General features: G+C 48.6%; 1 protein-coding gene across 2 annotated transcripts in view; it reads left to right on the forward strand.

Moving 5' to 3' along the window:
• Window positions 1-19,903, forward strand: part of KCNH1 (potassium voltage-gated channel subfamily H member 1) — a 264,356-nt gene that overhangs the window by 199,558 nt on the left and 44,895 nt on the right. For both annotated transcript variants that reach the window (XM_008145998.3, XM_008145999.3), the window contains exon 10: window positions 4,169-4,365. In XM_008145998.3, coding sequence (XP_008144220.2) covers window positions 4,169-4,365 — 197 coding nt within the window. The remainder of the gene's footprint in view (window positions 1-4,168; window positions 4,366-19,903) is intronic.

Here is a 19,903-nt window from a genome sequence, read left to right on the forward strand (position 1 = left end):
TTATTGGCTGTGGAGACAAGGGAGGAGTCTGGAATGACTTGGACAACTTTCACTGGGATGAGGAACCCTGGAGTATGAGTTTACCGGGGAAGGAGAGAGGTTCCGTGTGGGTTGACCTAAGTCAGTGGTTGGCAAATCGCGGCTCTCGAGCCACATGTGGCTCTCGGGTTTGCCGCTCTATTGACTAATGAGTTTGCCAACCACTGTCCGAGTTCATAGGTCGAAGTTCAACTACTGAGCCAGTGTTCCTCTTTTAAATGGTTAAGTAAAAGTGTCCAGTGGGAGATTTTGGTCTCAGAAGAGAGATCTAGGTTCAAGGTATAAACCTGGGGATCATCGTGATCCAGGTGGCAACTGAAGCCAGGAGAGTGGCTGAGTCAAGCCAAGGAGAGAGGGGAGGGAGGGTAAGAAGCAACACGGTCTAGAGCAGAGTTCTGAGAAATGGGCCATGGGGGGAGGCTGAGGTGGACTTCTAGCAGAGGGGGAGACCGGGAGGGAGGGGCATCACAGAAGATAAGGAGAGGGGAATGGTGTCTTCAAACGTTACGAATCATATTTCATGGACTAGAAGATGCCACGGATTGTAAGACACATCAATATTTTATGGCCACTAAGAAAGAATGCTGCCAATTAAATGGTGATTCCCCCGTGCATGGAGGTACCTTTTGTTCTTTGGTAATCATGCTAGAGAATGAGAGATGAGTGTGGGTGTAGGGCTTGTCCTTGCTTCTGATTGGCAAGCTGACCTGGGAAGTCATTCCTCCCGGGATGTAACTTGCAAGCAGCCTGCCAGATGCTCTGTCTCCTGCCCTTTGACACTTTTCCCAAGTTGCATGGGTCACAAACATACTTCTCATTTGCCAGAACAGTCTTGGGTTTGTTTTGAGTCCGACAGGTCCTCCAACACCAGATTCTTAAATCTCACTAACATGATCTAGATGAAAAATGCTGCCTTGCCAGGAAGAAGGGTTGCATGATTTTCAATGCGAAATACTTTTTGTGGTAGGAAACTACCCTCCATTTATTGTTTCTGTCAAAACCTTTGCTTGGGAGACTTTTGCCAAGGGGCATGTTGTCATTTCTGAGGGTGCCCTTATTTATTTTCATGGTCAGTTTCAACCACAACATGGTTGTCCTTTGCTTTAAGCAATAGGTATGAAGAAGTTGTTTCTAAACCAAATTTTCACAGGTAAATTCACATGTTAAATACACACGAAGAGCTATCATTTTCCTTTATGGGTTCTTTTATAATTAGAAAAATGACTACCAGATTTGTTTGAGAAGTATAATGCTCAGATGAAGTAATTTTATTAAGAATCAGGCAAGATTACCCATGCTCTTCTACTCACAGTTTTGTGTTTTTGTTTTTTTTTGTTTTGTTTTGTTTTGTTTTTTACTCACAGTTCTTGCTTAGTTACCCACTACATCCCAACAGGAGACGGCGAGTTTTATAAATTCTGCGTCTCTCATTGATATTCAGGGTGCTCACTCAGGACAGTCTATACCTGTAAGAGCCACTTCTCCTTCCTGCCTCATTCTTTCAGGGGAGAAAGTGAGGTTCTCGCTCAGAGCTGGGATTATTCATGATGCTCTGCTGGAATATTAGGCAACCTGTTCTGTCTCATGGGCCTCTCACCTAGATTTCTATGATTCTGTGTGTTCTGGTTACCTACTTCTATGTAACAAACCTCCCCTACACGAGTGGCTTAAGAAATTCATTTTTGTTTCTCACCATTCTGTGGGGTTTTGCTCAGATGGTTGGTTCTCACCTGGGCTTCCCACCTGTGGTTGTACCACAGTGTTGGCTGGGGCTGTGGGCATCTGATTGGCTGAGCTGGGCTGAGTGACCACAATGGCTCATTTACGTGAGTGGCAGAGGCTGGCCGTCAGCTGAGAACTCAGCCGGGCTGTCCTCCATAGCACCTCTATATAACCTCTCATGTGGCTCCTTCTTCCTCAAACATGGTGGTTGGGTTCCAAAAGACCAGGCAGAAGTTTACAAGGCGTCCTATGACCTTGTCTCAAAATCCCAGACACCACGTCTGCCACACTCTATTGCTCAAGGCCAGGGACCAAGGTCAGTCCAGATTCAGGGGGAAGAGAACTGGGCTCTGCCTGTTGACGTGAGTTGCAGTGTACAGATGGGGTCCATTTTTTTGTCTACCACCGTGTGTCAGAAGCAGAGCGTTCTCTAGAGGAATAAGATTAAATAAATATGAAAGGCAGGAGAGGCATTGTGACTCAGTGGAGGGAGCTTAGGGGACAAACTGGCCATGCTGGTTGGGTAGGACTCGGTACTGGGGAGCACACACTGAATGAGCCTATCTCCACGGAAACCAGGTAGCATCCACGGAGAGAAACATTCCCATCCACCGACCGCAGCCCTAAATTAGTCCACTCAGTTGACCGAATCACAACGTGGTAAGGGAATTGAAATAGCCTGGTTTTAAAGGCATATTTACCTAAAAGCTCCCCCACACACATGCCCTCCTCATATGGAGTCAGTACAACCATCTTCATAAATCAGAGCTGCACATTATTTCACAAACACAGGGAGAACTGTGCAGAAATGTGGCTCGTGCACTTGTTTCTCAGCCCACACGGTAGAAGTGCTCAGAGAAGCCTGTGCCCAAGGAGTACTTACACACCTAGAATCACACTGTTGGGTATTTAAGAAAAGGTTAAGTTCTTTCCGTCCAGGTGCTTGAAAGTCCGATTGCCTTTGTAGCCTGAATTAGGAAAACAGCTGTCCCGTTGATCGTACTGCGTCCCGGTACCTGGGTTCCAGCTGTGGAGCTTGGCAGGGGTTGTCAGGGTTACCTGTCACCCATGTAGCATTGTTTCCTTCCCCCTGCAAACTCCTCTCTGGCTCCCCGGGGATTCGCATTTGTGTTTATCTGTGCTGAAAATGTAGAGGCAAGATAAACAACACTTCAGGCTATTTATAACCAGAGGCTGTGTCAGGAGTGAATTAGGCTTTGTGTTAGACAAATGTTAAAATGTTGGTTGCTGGGCCTGGCCGGGTGGCTGAGTTGGTTGGAGCATCATCCCATACACCAAAAAGGTTGCAGGTTCAATTCCCAGTCAGGGCACATTCCTGGGTTGCAGGTTTAATCCCCGGTTGGGGCGCATACGGGAGGAAAGCGATCAATGTTTCTCTCTCACATTAATGTTTTTCTCTCCCTTTCTTTCTCTCTAAAAAATCAATAAACATACATCAGGTGAGGATTAAAAAATATACGTTGGCCACTAGGAAAAGTAGGAAGAATATCCCCAGGTGTGAAAAGCAGATATTTAGAGACTGATAGAAGTTTGACCCAGAGCATGGCTACGTGGGATTAGAACTCTGTTGATTTATGAAATACACTGTTGTGGAATGCTAAGCATTTTGGGATCCTGGAGATGCCATTTATATAGGGCCCATGTTTTTATACTACCAGGGGGGCAGTTGGCAAGGGTGAGGAGCATGGAAGAGGTGTGGGTGAGAGGGTAACGGGGCCCCATACAAACATGAACCTCGGGGCAGTGGATAGACCATGGGAAGAGATGGATCCCACTCTTCCCTGACTTCGTCCACACAGATCATCCTAAATAGAGGAGACCTTGCCTATACTTGGCTCCACCGAAGAGTCCACACCCTCCCCACAACAGCCTAATGTAGACCCATAGTTCGCCTTCCTTCCTCAGTTCTCTTTGGACTCTGAGTATGGTGAGAACTCCTACTGTGCCAGGTACTGTGTTACGTGGAGGGATCAAATGCATGAATTCTCATGCTGGGTAATAGACAATAAGCCAACAAATACATAATGGAATTCCAGATTATGATTGTGTTTTGGAAAAATGGTGTGTGTGGGGGCGGGGGGGGGGGAGGGGTTGCTAAAGAATAACAGGCGTTTCCCGTAGGATGTTCAGGGGGTAACATGAACAATCCAAGAGTCATTGATTAAAACTTAGACATGTATTTTGTGGTATTTTAAAGTTTCTTAAATTGCATGTTGTTAAGGTTCAAATGAAAATCACTGTTGCCCTTTCTGAGCCCAAGCTGCCAAATACTGAATGCACATTATTTCTGGGGAACAGGGGCGGCGGGGGAGGGGGGAGCCACCTGGATGGCTGACCCCTCCTGGACCTAGACGACGCTTTCCTCATCACCACTTTCTCTCCTTAGGGAAAGGAGATGTGTTTGGAGACGTGTTCTGGAAGGAAGCCACCCTGGCCCAGTCCTGTGCCAACGTTAGGGCCCTGACCTACTGTGACCTGCACGTGATCAAACGGGACGCCCTGCAGAAAGTGCTGGAGTTCTACACGGCCTTCTCCCACTCCTTCTCCCGGAACCTCATTCTCACCTACAACTTGAGGAAGAGGGTGAGCGGGCAGTTTCAGTTTCCTCTCTACCTGGGGCAGTCCGTGCGTGCTTAGGACGGCCATGTGGCCAGGATAGTCCTGCCGTGGTCCCTTTAAGTGGAACCCTTGGTTCTATAGGGGTTCCGTTCACTGCTTGCTCTTCGGAGCTTTTACTATAAAGTGAGGGGGAGAGAATGTTACTAGGTTAAAAGATGGGTCAGGTTTGGAGCAGAATAGATTCACTCCTGAATGTGTCTCTGGGCTTTCCCCCAACAATATCTAGACCTTCTGGCATTTAGAAAAGATAAGTAAATATGAGATCATTAGTTAAAAACAAAACAAAAACAAGGCTGAGTGGGGCCCCTCCATTAATGAAAATGAATTCTCCCTGGTGACTGGGACCCGCCCCGACCCAAGTGGTGTGAGGATGTTAGCCAGCTGCCAATAATAATTTTTAAAGGTATGAAAATGATATAGTTGGGTCCAGAAAATAAGAAAGCAATGGAATATGATGGCCTAGAGCAGGCGTCCTCAAACTACGGCCCGCGGGCCACATGCGGGTGTTTTTGCCATTTTGTTTTTTTACTTCAAAATAAGATATGTGCAGTGTGCATAGGAATTTGTTCATAGTTTTTTTAAAACTATAGTCCAGCCCTCCAACGGTCTGAGGGACAGTGAACTGGCCCCCTGTTTAAAAAGTTTGAGGACCCCTGGCCTAGAGAATGTTTTACATACAAATGCCAATTTCACTGGTTGAGGAATATTAGTAGTTTGGGGAACCAAAAGATTTCTCATATGAAATTGTTTTTAGAGCCCTCAAATAATCAGAATTGCTCTATCTGACTGTGAGGATCAAAAGATTTGTCTTGTACTCTAGGTTTACGTGATTGATTTTCTTGCACTTTATTTAACTCTTTTATTTGAATTGGTACCAATGTAGCTCTGCACCTACTGGAATCATCTCAGAATCTTACCCCCCAAGCTCCGTCTCGCTGTTAACATTGTCCGTATTGCCCCGACGTTCCAAGTTAGAAGCCCCGGCCCCATCCTGATGCTTTTTCTCCCCCTCCCACACCTCAGGTCACCTACTACTCATCAGGTCCCGTTGGTTCCACCTGGGCTTCCAAACCTGTGTCCACACTGTGCTTCCCCCTCTGGGCTCTCCTTGAGCTCTTGGGACACAACGCCCCTGATACAGACCCTCCCCACATCCTGGAAGGTGCACGAGGCTCCAGACACACCTTGCATCTGTCCTCAGTGCAGTGCTTTCTTGTCTGGCCACTTCAATGTCCTTAACAACTAATCGGATGTGCCCCCCCCCCCTCTGTAAAGATGATTCCCTCCCACTCTGACTGCAGGATAATGTCTGTACACTTCAGCAGGGCTTATATGGTCTTCACATCTGGCCCAAGCTTAACCCCAAGCCCTAAGCTCAGTCACTCTTCCCACACCCACCTCTGCCACCCTGAACATTCCCACCCTGGGAACTCCGCGCAGCTCTACAGCCACCCACCCCCTGGGCACAGCGCCGCTGCAGGCCGCTTCCTGGGCCTGGGATTCTTTCCTCTCTCTGTGAGACCAATGCCTGCTAACCCTTCAGATTCTGCTGAAATGTTTATGTGTTCACTCATCAAACCCAGGACATACCAACTGAACTAGACAAACATATAAAACTGAATAGCACTCAGCGCCTGTCTCCAGGAACCTGGATCTCAGGGATGATGGCCACAGGGAGCACAGTGCAGCACATGACTAAGTACAGGGAGTGCGGCTTTCACAGAGGATTGTGGGAGCATAAGCGGGGAGTACAGCTAAAGGGGCAACTGAGGAGAATGTGTCAGGGGGTGATACCTGAGCTGCGTCTTAAAGGATAAGTTTGCCAAAAAAAAGAGAGAGAGAGAGAAAGTTTCAGTTGGAGGGGCAGTTTGAGCAAAGGCAGAGAAAAGAAACAGCCTCTGGTCTTCCAAGTCCTTTGTAAAAGATTCTGCCTGTCATTGGGTTATCCCAGTGGTCGGCAAACTCATTAGTCGACAGAGCCAAATATCAACAGTACAACGATTGAAATTTCTTTTGAGCCAAAAACCGACTTCTGCGCATGGGCCACGGAGTTTCAATCACACTGTATGTGTGCTCCCGCACGTGGTATTTTGTGGAAGAGCCACACTCAAGGGGCCAAAGAGCCACATGTGGCTCGCGCGCCACAGTTTCCCGACCATTGAGTTATCCCAACAATAGGCTTTCCGGTATTTTAAGTCCCTTGCCTTGCCGTATGAGTCTCTGCTCGGGGACCTGGGAGGGCTTGGTGCCTTGAAGTCCTAGGGCCCAACCCAGTGCAGAGAATTACTAAACATTTGGGGATGGCAAGGAGAAAGGGATGGGATCTCTGGACTTCAGTATCCACAGCATAACACGTGAGCTTGTGGCTAGGTGATTTTTTTGGTTCTGTGATTTGAAAGTGGGTCATTTAAATTCCAGTGGGGAGTGGGCAGGGGTGGAGAAGAGAGCATTCACAGCTCTTCCTTCTTTGTCTGCGAACATGGGATGCTCGCTGGTGATACTTTTAGCCAAGTAGCATCTCTTAAAGTCTATTTTCTGATGTATTTCTTCTTTTTATGAAAGCAAGTTGATTATAATCAGCTTTCAGTGTTGCTGATAATATAGGTTGAAAAATGTGCAGTTTGGGTTATTTGGAGGAGTAATCATCTTGGAATAATTATGGAGCTAATCTGTCTTTAAAAACTAGGACGACTGACCATGAAAATGATAACACCTCAATGGTCAGGTTATGTTTGTAAGTCCAGAATGATTGACAGCTCTGCAGAAGAGAGGACTTGGGGCCACAGTTTTGAGGGGCTGTGTGGAGACATTTAGGCAGGTCTGTGTGGCCACAAGAATTAAAGCTGCAGGCAGTATAAGAAAGATCTTGGAAAGATCAGAGCTGCCCAATGAATGCAATAGGCAGCGTTGAGGGAAATCGTATTTCTTGTCCTGAAGGTATGCGGGCTTCCCCTAGGGACCCCTCAGAGACATTTCAAGGGGACTTAGGCATCTGATGGAGAGTCACATTAGTTGACCTTCAAATTTCCTTTCCTACGCAATTGCCAATGAGTCTGGTACGGATGCAAGAGAATTTTAGGGAGACCCTTTCTATAAAGAGGCAGCCATTCTTTTCCTTGGAAAAAAAGGGGCTTGTCGTTTTGGTATTGCCATTGTAGTCTCTCATTGTGTCCTTCTGAGAATTAATTTATAGCTACATAGGGCATAAAAGATGAGAACATTACATGCATGAATTACCCTTGTAGCTAATTTTTTTTTCTGGCAAAGTGAAGTGTATTCTTGTGGTTGTTGCTATCTTGGCAAAATCGAGTGTGTTATTTGCAAAGATTCCTAAGAACACGGTGCCTCTGACATCTGCTTGGGGGATTGTCTGATGTTGCAGGCCTCCTCCAGGGCACAGCAGCTGCTCCAAGCTGGAAGGTGCCTCGGTGGCCAGCTAGTCTCACCTGCATTTCCCCACCACCCTCGTCTCACAGATACCACAGCGGGGTGAATAATGGACGAGAAATGGCTCGTTGATCAGGCTTCTTCCTGCGTCTCACAGCTCATGGCCTGCTCTGGCCTCTGTGTCTAAGCCTCATCCTTATATTCCTAAACCCACGTGTGTGAAACCCAGCTCTCAGCTCAGCTACTGGGACCCAACTCCAGAAGGGCACTGTCACCTGACTCTGTTTCCCCAAAAGACACCTGAGGTCATAGGCAGGGATGAAGAGGGCAGGACCTGAGACCAATCCAGCATTTTGACCTCTGGTTTTCCTTGCCTGTGGGCACCGAGCCAGAGGAGACCCCAGTTTGCATCCCGTCTCTGCCATTCAGTGCTCCTGTGAGTTCCAAATGCTTTCTCATCTGTGTAATGGGGATGATGAAAAGTTCCACCTTGTAGGATAACTGTGAGGGTGAAGTCAGATAACGCCTGCAAAGCTTTTACATACAGGGTCCAGCACATAGTATGTGCTCAAGTAAATGGTGGGTTGTGATGATTTTGTTTTGTTGACTTGACACTCTGCTCCACTCGACTCTTTATTATCCGGAGCCTTTTGGAAAATAAAAAAGGCAGTTCCTCTGACTTCGCTTATGCAGGTGCTCGCTCTGCCCAATGTTCTGTGGGTGAGTTTTATTCCAGGGTTCTCTGCACCTCTTGCAGCAAAGGAGGGACCAGCTGACCTGGAAAGTGGACGCCGTGCTGGCCTCACTGTCATTCAAGCTCCTGCCTGGGCGGAGGTCAGCACTCCCACACTGCTGGCCATTCCATTCACGGGGAGGACAATTAGGCTGGTCTGACAGCTCAGGTCAGTCACCGAGGAGTCAGGGTTTTGCCAGGAGGAAAGCACAGCATCTTCTTTCTTCTGAGGGAGGTGGTATGTAGTTGTCCATGAAAATAAGGGGAAGTGGAGCCCACCCCATCCCAGACCCGTGGCTATTTGGGTGCCAGGCTCTCCTGGCATTTTCCCCCAGGCCCCGAGTCAGCTTCTAACTGCAGTCAGAGCTTTGCACACTATTAATAGCAACATCCTTACCAACTCCAGATACCGTGCAAGCTACGTCACCATGTCAGTAGGTGCTTTATGTCGGCTTCTTAAATCCTCAGAACAGCCTCGCGACAGTACAGGAGCAATCCCAGTTTTCAAGGGAATAAACTAGGACCCTGTGGAGGAGAGAATCACTCTTTCAAGGTCACCCAGCTGATAAGTGGCAGGTTCCAAACCCTGCTCCTACCCCTCCTGCTAACAGCATCCCGTCCCGGGGTCGCCCTCCGTCAAGTATGGCTCTCAGCTTTTCCCACAGGGCCGTCTTTGGCTTCTGCTTTCTCCCTGTGTGTTGATTTTTCAGGGGTGGCACAGGCTGTCTCCAGAGTATCTCCAGTGACCATCTCTACCCCCCAAGCACACCCAGAAACTTGCACAACAAAATCACAGTAATATCCCAGGTGGGGAGACATAAGACATTCCCCCTCATCAGGACACATTGCTGGGTATGCTGGGGAGGCAGGACACACTTCACTTTGGTCAGGCAGCAGGCTAGCCTGGCCGTGACGTTAGTAACTTACTGGGAAGACCACCAGCTTTGGGGCTGAGGACCTAGGCTTGAATCCTGGTTTGACTACTGACTAGTTGTGTGCCTTTAGGCGAGTTACTGAACTATGCTAAACCTCAGTTTCCTCATCTGTGGCAAGGATCTTATAAAAGTTCTTCCTTATTAGGTGTATTGAGAAGATTACACATTTCAAAACAGCAGGCATTAAAAGTGACATATAGCACCGCCAGTGTGGCTCAGTAGTTGAGTATCGACCTATAAACCAGGAGGTCATGGTTCGATTCCAGGTCAGGGCACATGCCCGCATTGTGGGCGGGATCCCCAGTAGTGGGTGTGCAGGAGGCAGCCAATCAATAATTCTGTCTCATCTTTGGTGCTTCTATCTCTCTCTCTCTCTCTCCTTCTCCCTTCCTCTCTGAAATCAATAAAAATATATTTTAAAAATAATCATTAAAAATAAATAAATGTGGCATATACCTGTAGGAACCACTCAACACATACACATTTGTCTCTTCCTACTGCCTGTCCCCTCTCCCGCCTTCAGCCTCCTCCACCCTTGGAGGTCTGAGTTCATGCTTTGCTCCCCTGTGCTTATAACAAGATCCTTCCTTTAATCAGTGTTTCACTTGGGCCCTACTTTCCTTTCAACATGGGAGGAGAGTTCATGCCCGGATGCTAGCTGGGGGGATTGGGTCCTCCAGCTCACCCATAGGACTTGGAGCAAATGTACCACAACTGAATGGCGTACCACAGACATGCAGGTAGGTGATTCACAGCAGTCAGTGCACCAGATAAGCGACATGTAGGTAATTGGGAGGGTGGGTCTCATTCTGTTCGTGGGCCTTTCATTTTAAAGCTAATATTATTGTGTATTTGAGTGTGTTTTTGCCAGGGTTTGCTTATGTCAATTTGTCCCAGGATGGATTTTTCTTAGCTTGCTAAGGTCCCAACCTAGTGAGTATGGGAGGGAGCTTGGACTATAGTTACTGGTGCTTTCAAAGCAGGGGCCTCCTAAATACCTGTTTTCCGAAACTGAGGTTGCCATAGTGAACTGTCCTGAAAGCTGTATGTATATTTCTAGCTCACTTTAACCAAAGGGAATTTTATTCTAGAGAAGAGGTCAAATCATGGAGGCTCGGAGAGAGCGCTGCTCCTACGTGACATGGGGAAGCCTTCCATTTTCTCCCTGAACACATTCTCGCGGGAGGTTGGTAAGATGGAGAGACTGCAAAGTCAGGTGCTTGGAAATGCATCTCCTTCCCTGTTGAATCATCACAGCCTGTTGTTTAAGTGATCTCTACAGATCCCATATTTTCCTTGTCATCCCTCCATCGTGAGGCCTTCTGTGGAATTAAAGTCATCTATTAGACTGTCAAGCCATAAAGATAATAAAATCAGGGTATTGGAACAGGAGTGGGGAAGGGAACAGATGATGTGAGTGATAAGATCATAATTCTTTCAGGACAAAATGTAAATCAAAGCCAAGTCCCTTTTTCCTCAAGAGGATCAGGGAGCGATGTTCAGGACCTATGCGACCTTCCCTGGAACCTCTGAGATCCTCCCTATACTAACCCACCAAACGTAGCAGTAGGGAGTGGTGGTTAAAATGTGGACTCTAGAATCATAACACTTGGGTTCAAAGCCAGGATGTCCTTAGTGACCTTGGGCCGGGTAGCAACCCCAATTAAAACAGGGCAGTGATATACCTTGGAAGGGTGCTTTGACGTAGCAAGTTCTCAATGAATGTGTTGCTGTCATTATTGTTTTTGATGAGCATAGCTTTTCTGGAAATGCAGAGACCCCATACGGTGATAAAAGTTTTAAAAGGGGAGTAGGGGCTGGACTTTAAAACCTCGACACCTTTCAGACAGATGATTCCAAGATCTGTGCCTGGACCTCAAGGAGCACCAGACAGCCAGGTGGTTCATCAGTGGGGTTTGGTAGAGAACAGTGCTATTGGGCTCTTCACGGATCTGGTTTCCTCCAATGGGTGGAAGGAATGGTAGATTCCTACATGGATGCCTCGGGAGGAGGCTGTAATTTATCTTATCACTTAGCGATCTTAATGTATTGTTATGTAGTGTGTTTATCACAGGTTACAAAAGATCTGGCCTAGTTTAGAGGACCAGGAGGCCAATGCAGTCCTTTGGGGAGTAATGTACCTTCCTAATATTTTCTTAGAAGTGCGTGTTTGACTCATAATAAATAGGGTAATGCTAATGAATCCCAGATCATGGGTTCAGTCCCCACTGAGCAAATTGGTTTCTTTGTTGTTGTTAATCCTCATCTGAGGATATTTTTTTCCCCATTGATTTTTAGGGAGAGTGGAAGGGAGGGAGTGAGGGAGTGAGAGAGAGAGGAACTTCGATGTGAGGGAGAAACATCCATTGGTTGCCTCCCTCATGCGCCAGGAATTAAACCTGCGACCCTTTGGTACAGGGGCCAAAGCTCTAACCACTGAGCAACGCCAGTCAGGGCCAACTTTGGCTTCTTGATGTTTCAGGTGGTTAGGCCAGTGTTCTCACGTTTATTTGGCCCCTGAACCCTTTCTTGAGCTATATTGATAAGTATCTATTATCTATTATAATATACCCATCAACATTCATCAGAGCCAGTTTAGGAAACAGAGTCTATGCTCTTTAATGTCTCCTCTGGCTCAAACGGTCCATGACCTGTAGAATGGACGGGTCTTGTCTGTAGAACATCAGGAAGGCAGAGATACACCAGCAGTGGGAGTCTCGCTTTTTGGGTTCTCAGTAAAATCCCACAGGGATTACTGGCCAAGCCTCCCTGCTGTCTGCACATCCTCCTGAACTCAGCTTCCCCCACCCGCCCCCAAGTGCCCAGCAGCCCATCATTTGCTAGTGAGCAGCCAAGACTTACGTTATCAAAGAGCCTTTGGTCCTCATTTTGGCGGCACATGTGCCAATATAAGGCTCAGCAGGCTGTTTTCTCCCTGGCTTCGAAGTCCCTCCTTGCAAGTTGCTTTCTCATTCTTTTATTGACTCAGGTACATTTTGTGTTCCTGCCTCGCCTGCCATGTTCCTGTGCTTCCGTGTTCCCATTTAAGCACTTCCTCCACTCTTCAAATGTTGCTCTTTGGTTTTGAGCATATCCTTATAAATGTCGCCAGTGAGTCATGGAGGTTTTCATTCTAACCCGTGCTTTTAGTAAGTGGAGAATCGGGAGTTGAACCCAGGCTGCCTGTCATAATAATAACAACCTTGTAAAATGTTAGATTAATGCCCTGGCCAGGTGACACACTTGTTTGGAGCGTCATCTCATACACCAAAAGGTGGCAGGTTCAATTCGTGGTCAGGGTAGATACCTAGGTAGTGGATTCGATCTCTGGTTGGGTATATACAGGAGGCAACCTATCAATGTTTCTCTCTCTCTCTCTCCCCACTTTCCTCTCTAAGTAAACCAATAATAAAAAAACAACATATTGCCTGGCTGGCGTGGCTCAGTGGTTGAGCGTTGACCTATGAACCAGGAGATCACAGTTCTGTTCCTGGTCAGGGCACATGCCTGGGTTGCAGGCACGATCCACAGTGTGGGGCATGCGGGAAGCAGCCGATCAGTGATTCTCATAATGGATGTTTCTATCTCTCTCTCCCTCTCCCTTCCTCTCTGAAATCAATAAAAATATATTTTTAAAAACCACACATATCGTGAGGATTAAAAATTAGTAAAATAAAAGTTTAGATTAATGGAAGCAAATGCTAGTTCAACCCCTCCAAGGGGGCTTTGAGCATGTGCATCTGAAGCTCACACACAAAATCTATCCCAGTCCAGATGTCCATGCAGACCATTTCTGATGTAATGCATGCCACGGGTCCACTCAATGGATCCAGTCATTCCACGGGTCCAGTCATTTCAAGTGCTTCTCACTGCAAACTTTGTTGCTTGCGATTTGCTTGTTACTAGTGTCACTGCTGTTGTTTTGCCTGTACTTAACTTAGACGTCTAGAGTGGAATTCTGAATCCATAACGGGGCCCTGTCTCCATATAGCTTCTCTTTAATCTCTCTCCTGTAGGTGAGGCCCTGTTTATTGATCCAATAAGCATTGGTCACCTTCTCTTTGTAGCTCTCATTATACTTCTAATTCACTGTTCACGGTGTGTCTCTTTTGCTGCCTAGAAGCTCCATCTGAGCTGGGTCCTGTCCTGATTGGTTTTCTTAGAGCTTGGTACAAAGTAAGCATTTAATAATTGAATGGTTGATGAATGGATGAATTAATGGATGGATGAATGAATGAATGAATGAATGAACAGACCAGCCAACCAGTCAACCCATGAACATACAAGTCCTACCAGTATTGGACATGCCCCTCCCTCTCATATTGCTATAGGTTTTAAAGCCTTGACAGTAAGATGGTATCTGTAGTGAGTCCTCCTCTTCTTTCTCCCTCTGAAGCTTTGCCTTGTGTCCCATGCTCATCCTTCCCCCTTTCATTTCCTCAGGCCCTGGTATAGACGGCTCTCCACCTCCGTAGGTACCCCGGATGCTCTCAGGGAGCCAGAGTGAGCTTTATGTCTCTTCCAGCCTCAAGTGCACTGTCCCTGGCAATGGTACAGGGACCCAGCGGCTCCTCAAACCTGTCCCTTGCCAGGCTTTTACAACCCCCAGACTGTCCCAAGCTGCCCTCAGTAGCAGGAGCTGGCATATGTTTCATGACATTGCATTTTGAGAAAGGCCCTGGCTCCAGGCGGCATGCAGGATGTGGTGCCTCTCCCCGGAGACCGAGCAGGGATCCTACGTTCTGCCGCGGTTCCCAGCACGCCTCCTGCAGATGCTTGCATTAGACATGAAGGCACCTTCTGGTTCACGGAGCATGGCTGTGTAATAGAGGCCACTTGTTGGTGTTGTAGCACCTAAGACCCAGCACATCCCAGGCTGGAGCCCGTCACCACTGGGCGCTTCTTGCTGGGGAGGTGTGACAGCGCATCCCGACCTGTGGGCCCTCAGTGACCATCGGGATGAATAATGGAGTAAGCGCCGTCCCAGTGACCCTCAGCAGCCAGAGGGCATCCCCGGGCCTGGGGCAAATCCTGCAGCAGCGGCAGGGGTGGGAGAATAACATGGACAAAGAAGAGACCACCTGAAGAGTTAGGAGATGGCATAGAATACTAAAAACCAGTGGTGACGGATGTTAACCAGATATATTGTGGTGACATTTTAGCAACATATACAAATACTGAAGTATTATGTTGTACACCTGAAACTAATAGAATGTCATAGGTCAATTATATCTCAATTTAAGAAGGAACCTGAAAATCCTGGCAGAGAAAAGTGGATCCCAGAGGATCGGAAGCTCGCAGCAGACCACACAGTGAACGCCCAGTCTTTCCTTCCCCAAGCCCCTCGCTCAAGCACTGGAGAACCTCTCCCATAGGAATTTCATTTAACCGGCTTTCGTAAAAGAGATGGTGGTCGAAGACTCGAGAGGCGTGGGGGTGCTGCTTTTCTCGGACACCGTCTCTGTTTGGTTTCACTTGGCTCTGAGTGGGAGCCATTCTCTTCCGGCCTCGAGCAGGGAGGATCTGGGGAAAGCATTGGGTGAAGGGTTAGAAAGGCTCCCGTAACTGCACTTTCAGGAGGATGAGTGGATTTTGCAACTATTATTTATCGAAGAGCAGTGTCTGCTCTGCACAGACGGACTTACTTGCCCAGGAGGCAGATGCCTTTGCTAACCCCAAACTGTGATCCGGCTGGAAGAGAAAGCCGGGGAAGGGCTTGCATGCCGAGGCCAGTCCTCCCAGTCCTCCCTCCTCCAGGCCAGCGGAGCCCAGAGCAGAGTGGCTTTATTTCGCTGTTGTGAGGCCTGTTGAGGCCGCGGGGAGGCTGCCAGGATGCTCATCCTGGGCTTGGTGTTTAAGCACTTCCTAATCCCGCTCTGACATTTCTCTCACGTTGGAACCTGAATGGGATGCTTGCAGCTCGAGGCTTGCAGACTAGCTGGAGGCAGCTCCTCATGACCTGTGGTCCCGAGCGACAGGACTCCTTGGAATCTGTAACCAGTCATTTCAAGCAGCCCCAACTCACCTGGAGCTGGGCTGCTTCCCACCCCCACGCACGGCCTCCTTCCCTCTCTCCCGCTCTGTGTGCTCAGGGCCTCCGAGGGGCCGGGGCACCGGCAGCTGCCCTTGATCACTGCACGGGCGTGGCTCCTGTCCCCTCCTGCAGAGCCAGGCACGGTTTGCACGTTTGCATGCATGCCCCTCTCTCACCCATGGCTGGACGTTTGCAGGCTTCTCCGTGCGTGGACTGGTTTGTCTGCTAGTAGTGTTGCTGCTGCTGCTGCTGGTGTGTGTGTGTGTGTGTGTGTGTGTGTGTGTGTGTGTGTGTGTACACTTTCTTCTGTTAGTGATTAGTCTTAAAGGAGACAGCACACTCTCTCCGCTCCCTCCAAATACTCTGGGAGAATCCTTCCTTGTCTCTTTCAGCTTCTGGCGAACCCTGGCTTGTGGAAGCATGGCTACTCGCTGCCTCTATGTGCCGGTGGGCTCAGCCCCTCTGTGTGTCAAATCCCCCTCCTTTCTCTTCCCGAGACACCAGAGTCAGCCCTGGCTGGTTTGGCTCAGTGAATAGAGCGTCAGCTGATGCACTGAAAGGTCCCAGGTTTGATTCAAGACTATATGCCTGGGTTCCGGGCTCGATCCCCAGTCGGGGCGTACAGGAGGCAGCCGATCAATGATTCTCATCATTCATGTTTCTATCTCTCTCTCTCCCTCTCCCTTCCTCTCTTTCTAAAAATCAATAAAAACAAAAGACACCAGATTCAGGGCCCAGCAGAAATCCAGGATGATCACATCTTGAGATGTTTAAATCAATTACAGGTGTCAAGATGCTAGTTTCAAAGAAGGTCATATTCACAGGTGCTGGGATTTAAGATGTGGACAGATCATTTGGAGCAGTGGTCGGCAAACTCATTAGCCAACAGAGCCAAATATCAACAGGACAACGATTGAAATTTCTTTTGAGAGCCAAATTTTTTAAACTTAAACTTCTTCAAACGCCACTTCTTCAAAATAGGCTCTCCCAGGCTGTGGTATTTTGTGGAAGAGCCACACTCAATGGGCCAAAGAGCCACATGTGGCTCGCGAGCCGCAGTTTGCCAACCACGGATTTGGAGGAATGCAGTTTAACTCATCTTTTTCCTCTTCTTCCTCCTCTTTTTCGTCTTTCTACTCTTCTGTCGCCTCCTCCTTCACCTCTCCTGCCTCCTCCTCCTCGGGTGCCTGCCCAGCACAGGAATATCCTTTGTTTCTTAAGAAATATACCTGTGTGAGTTGTGCTCCTTTTCCTGCATGGTTCTTAGAATACGGTCTAAGTGGTTAATCCTTTGATCTCAGGGTGATTTATCACTTTCCTTTGCTTTCTCGTGAGTCGTGTCTTCTTGAACCCAGTGAAACTCACTGCTTGACAGAGTCACAAAGCACAGGAAGCACGGGGACCTCAGAAGAGAGCTTTGTGAGACATTAGAGAGAGCGTCCTGCTGACAGAGGATGTGAGACACAGTAGTAACAGCTGTGGGGGTCTGGACTCTACTTCACACCGATGAGTAGGAACAACCCCTAGTTGACCTCCTAGCTCTGATCTCTGTCCTTTTCTTATTCTAAGATCTCTGATGGTTTCTTACAGCCTCAGAATAAAGTCCCGACCCAGGGATCTCGGGAGAACTTGTACTTCCAGCTCAGAGCCCGGTGCTCCTTCGTGCCGTGGCCTGATGCCCAGCGCCGCTCTCTGACGGTTACAGAACATGCTACGCACTTACTGCCACGTGTGTCCTCCCTGGGAATATCCGTCACCCACGTTGCCACCGCCCATCACAACCCAAGCCAGCCTTCCAGACCCCGCTCAGATTCAGCCTCCTGCTCCCTCCCCTGGCTGCATTCAGCTAGAGCCTCTCTCTTCTCTTATTTGTCTTTCCATGCATTATGTTTGCCCTTCAGAGGCGGTATCACCCATGGTTTTTTTTACATGATTAGGCACATGTCTAATTTTCCTCTGGATTTGGGGTCCTTATTCATATTTTTGTTCCTTGCAGATCTTCAAGAAATGCCTGGCATTTAGTAAACAATTATTTAAGCTACTAGAATTACAACTAAATTGCCACTCACTCTGCTTTTGTGGCTCAGGTCCAAAGCTGGCAGGTGTGAATCCCAGCCCCGCGTGCTCTGTCACCTCTCTCTAGCAGGCACTTCGGGCCCTGGGGCCTGCTCCCCTCCCCCAGGTGACAAGCTATCCCAGCCTGCCTGGCAAGGCCCTGGTTTCAGCATTTAAAGCGCCACATCCTGAGGAACTCCTCAGTGCTGGGCACACAGTGCAGTCCCGCACTCACCCCCTCATGGCTCTTGCTGAAAGTCTCTAAGAACTGAATTGTACGGCGGGCTCCACCTTTCTCTGGTTACTTGTCACACGGCTGCTAAAACGCCCTTAACCTCCCAGTGGGCATCTGGCCCCAGCCCTCCCAGCCCTCCCAAGGCTTTCCCCATAAACGTGACTTCTGAACTGTCCACCAGCTGGTCAGCTTCTGGCCTGCTCTCACCTCGGCCCCACCTCAGCCCCACCTCAGCCCCACCTCAGCCCAAACTCTAACCTGATCCCTATAGCTGCCCATCCCAGGCGACCTCTCCTCCTCTTTCCCCTCCCAATTCCCTGCCTTTACCAAATCACAGAGGGCCTGGGAGGGTTGGATTGCAGACCAAACCCTCTCCTCTATGGAGCCACAACTCAGAGATGCCTCTTCCATAACCTCCCCCAGAAAACGCCTTCCTACCAGCTCATCACCACCCCGTCCTTCTGCGTCTGGGAGCCCCTAAGTGACTGAATGGGGGACTACCTGGTGCCCTGGACTAGTTATTGGGACCTGGGTTCTATCCCAAATTTGCCATTAGGACAGCTTCTCAATCTTGGGTGTTTGCTTGCTTTTGTTTTTTGCTGATTGTAAAATGAGAAAGTTAGGTAAGCTCTAAAGTTCTTACCAGCCTTACCAAGCTTGGATTCTAAGGGCTTCTGCCCACCCTGTCTGCCCTGGAGAGCATACGATGCAAATGCTTTAAGCAAGACAGCATTGAGCTCTGGCCCGAGTAGTGCAACAGTTGGTTAGAGAGAGCCTCGTCCTGATGCATCAAGGTTGCAGGTTCAATTCCCGGTCAGGGCACATACAAGAAGCGACAAATGAATGCATTTTGGAACAAGAAAACTCTCTCTCTCTCTCTCTCTCTCTCTCTCTCTCTCTCTCTCACCAATAATTAAAAACAAACAAAAAGACAGCATTGGGAAGAGGCCTCTGAAATCTTGGCTCATCCTCACCACCTGTCCCTACTTGATTGTAATTCCCATCTTTATCCTTTGATTCCCCATAATCCCATCCTGGCCCAGCTGTGAATGGGACAAAAAAAAAGCCACTACCTACAGCTTAAGAGATTTAAAAATGCAATTAGAAGAACGCCATTCCATTCCTATGACTTGGCTTACAAAACAAGATTCGGAAGGAGAGGTTAACTTCTGCGCCTTGTTCCTGGCTGAGTTTCCACCAGACCCACAGCCATGTCTGATTTCCCCTCTGTTCCCCGATGAACTTGTCAGGACCCACTTGTTGTTGCCCTTGGATGTTTTCAAAGTACATAGCTGAGTTGATGCACTGGGTGACCTTCGGCTTCAAACTCTGGAACATCTGCACGTGTTTGTGTGTGCACACGTGCTTTGAACATCTGTACCCCATTTTATACAACACACTTTCACCGGTTGTATCTCATCTGATACTTGCAACAACTTTGTGGAAGTATGTGGCCAGACTAGAACTTGAGCTCAGGTCCTCCAACTCCAAATCCCATGTTCCTTCCACTGGCCCGCCGTGCCTGCAGGGGGATGCAGAACAGCCTGGGACCCCCCATGCAAGGGCCGTGAGAATGTTCCACTGACAGAGGTGGCCTCGGGAGCTGCCTGATCCCCAGGTTCTGTGAATTAGTGTTTCTCAATCTTTAATGAGCACCTGAATCAGCTGTGGTCTTGTTAAAACGCAAATTCCAACTCAGGAGGTCTGGGGAGGGGTCAAAATTCTGCATTTCTCACAAGCTCCCAGGCGATGCTGGTGTGCCCGGCTGGGATGGCACTTGGAGGGGCACACTGCGTGGTAGGACTGTGAACAGCTGTGGTTGTCACATGCAGAACCTACGTCTCCCCAGGTCAGTACCACTGTCCTTCCCCAGGGGGAGGGGCTGTGGAGAGGCCCCAGGGATCTGACCCCGGGAGTGCAGAGGGCATGCTCCACGGAGGGAGTGGCAATTTAGTCGGTGTTGACTTCGTGCTGGGCTTGCTGTCCTCACTCAGGGCTGCAATGGCGGAACAGGGCCGTCTTTCAGGGGCACAGCCAGGGCGGGAGGTGGGGGCCTGCAGGAACTATAATGTCGAAGGCCCTTTTCCACCCTGACGCTGAGGTTCTGAGCATAATGGCAGCAG

This window comes from Eptesicus fuscus, chromosome 22 (assembly GCF_027574615.1).
Source record: "Eptesicus fuscus isolate TK198812 chromosome 22, DD_ASM_mEF_20220401, whole genome shotgun sequence".
Classification (NCBI taxonomy): domain Eukaryota; kingdom Metazoa; phylum Chordata; class Mammalia; order Chiroptera; family Vespertilionidae; genus Eptesicus; species Eptesicus fuscus.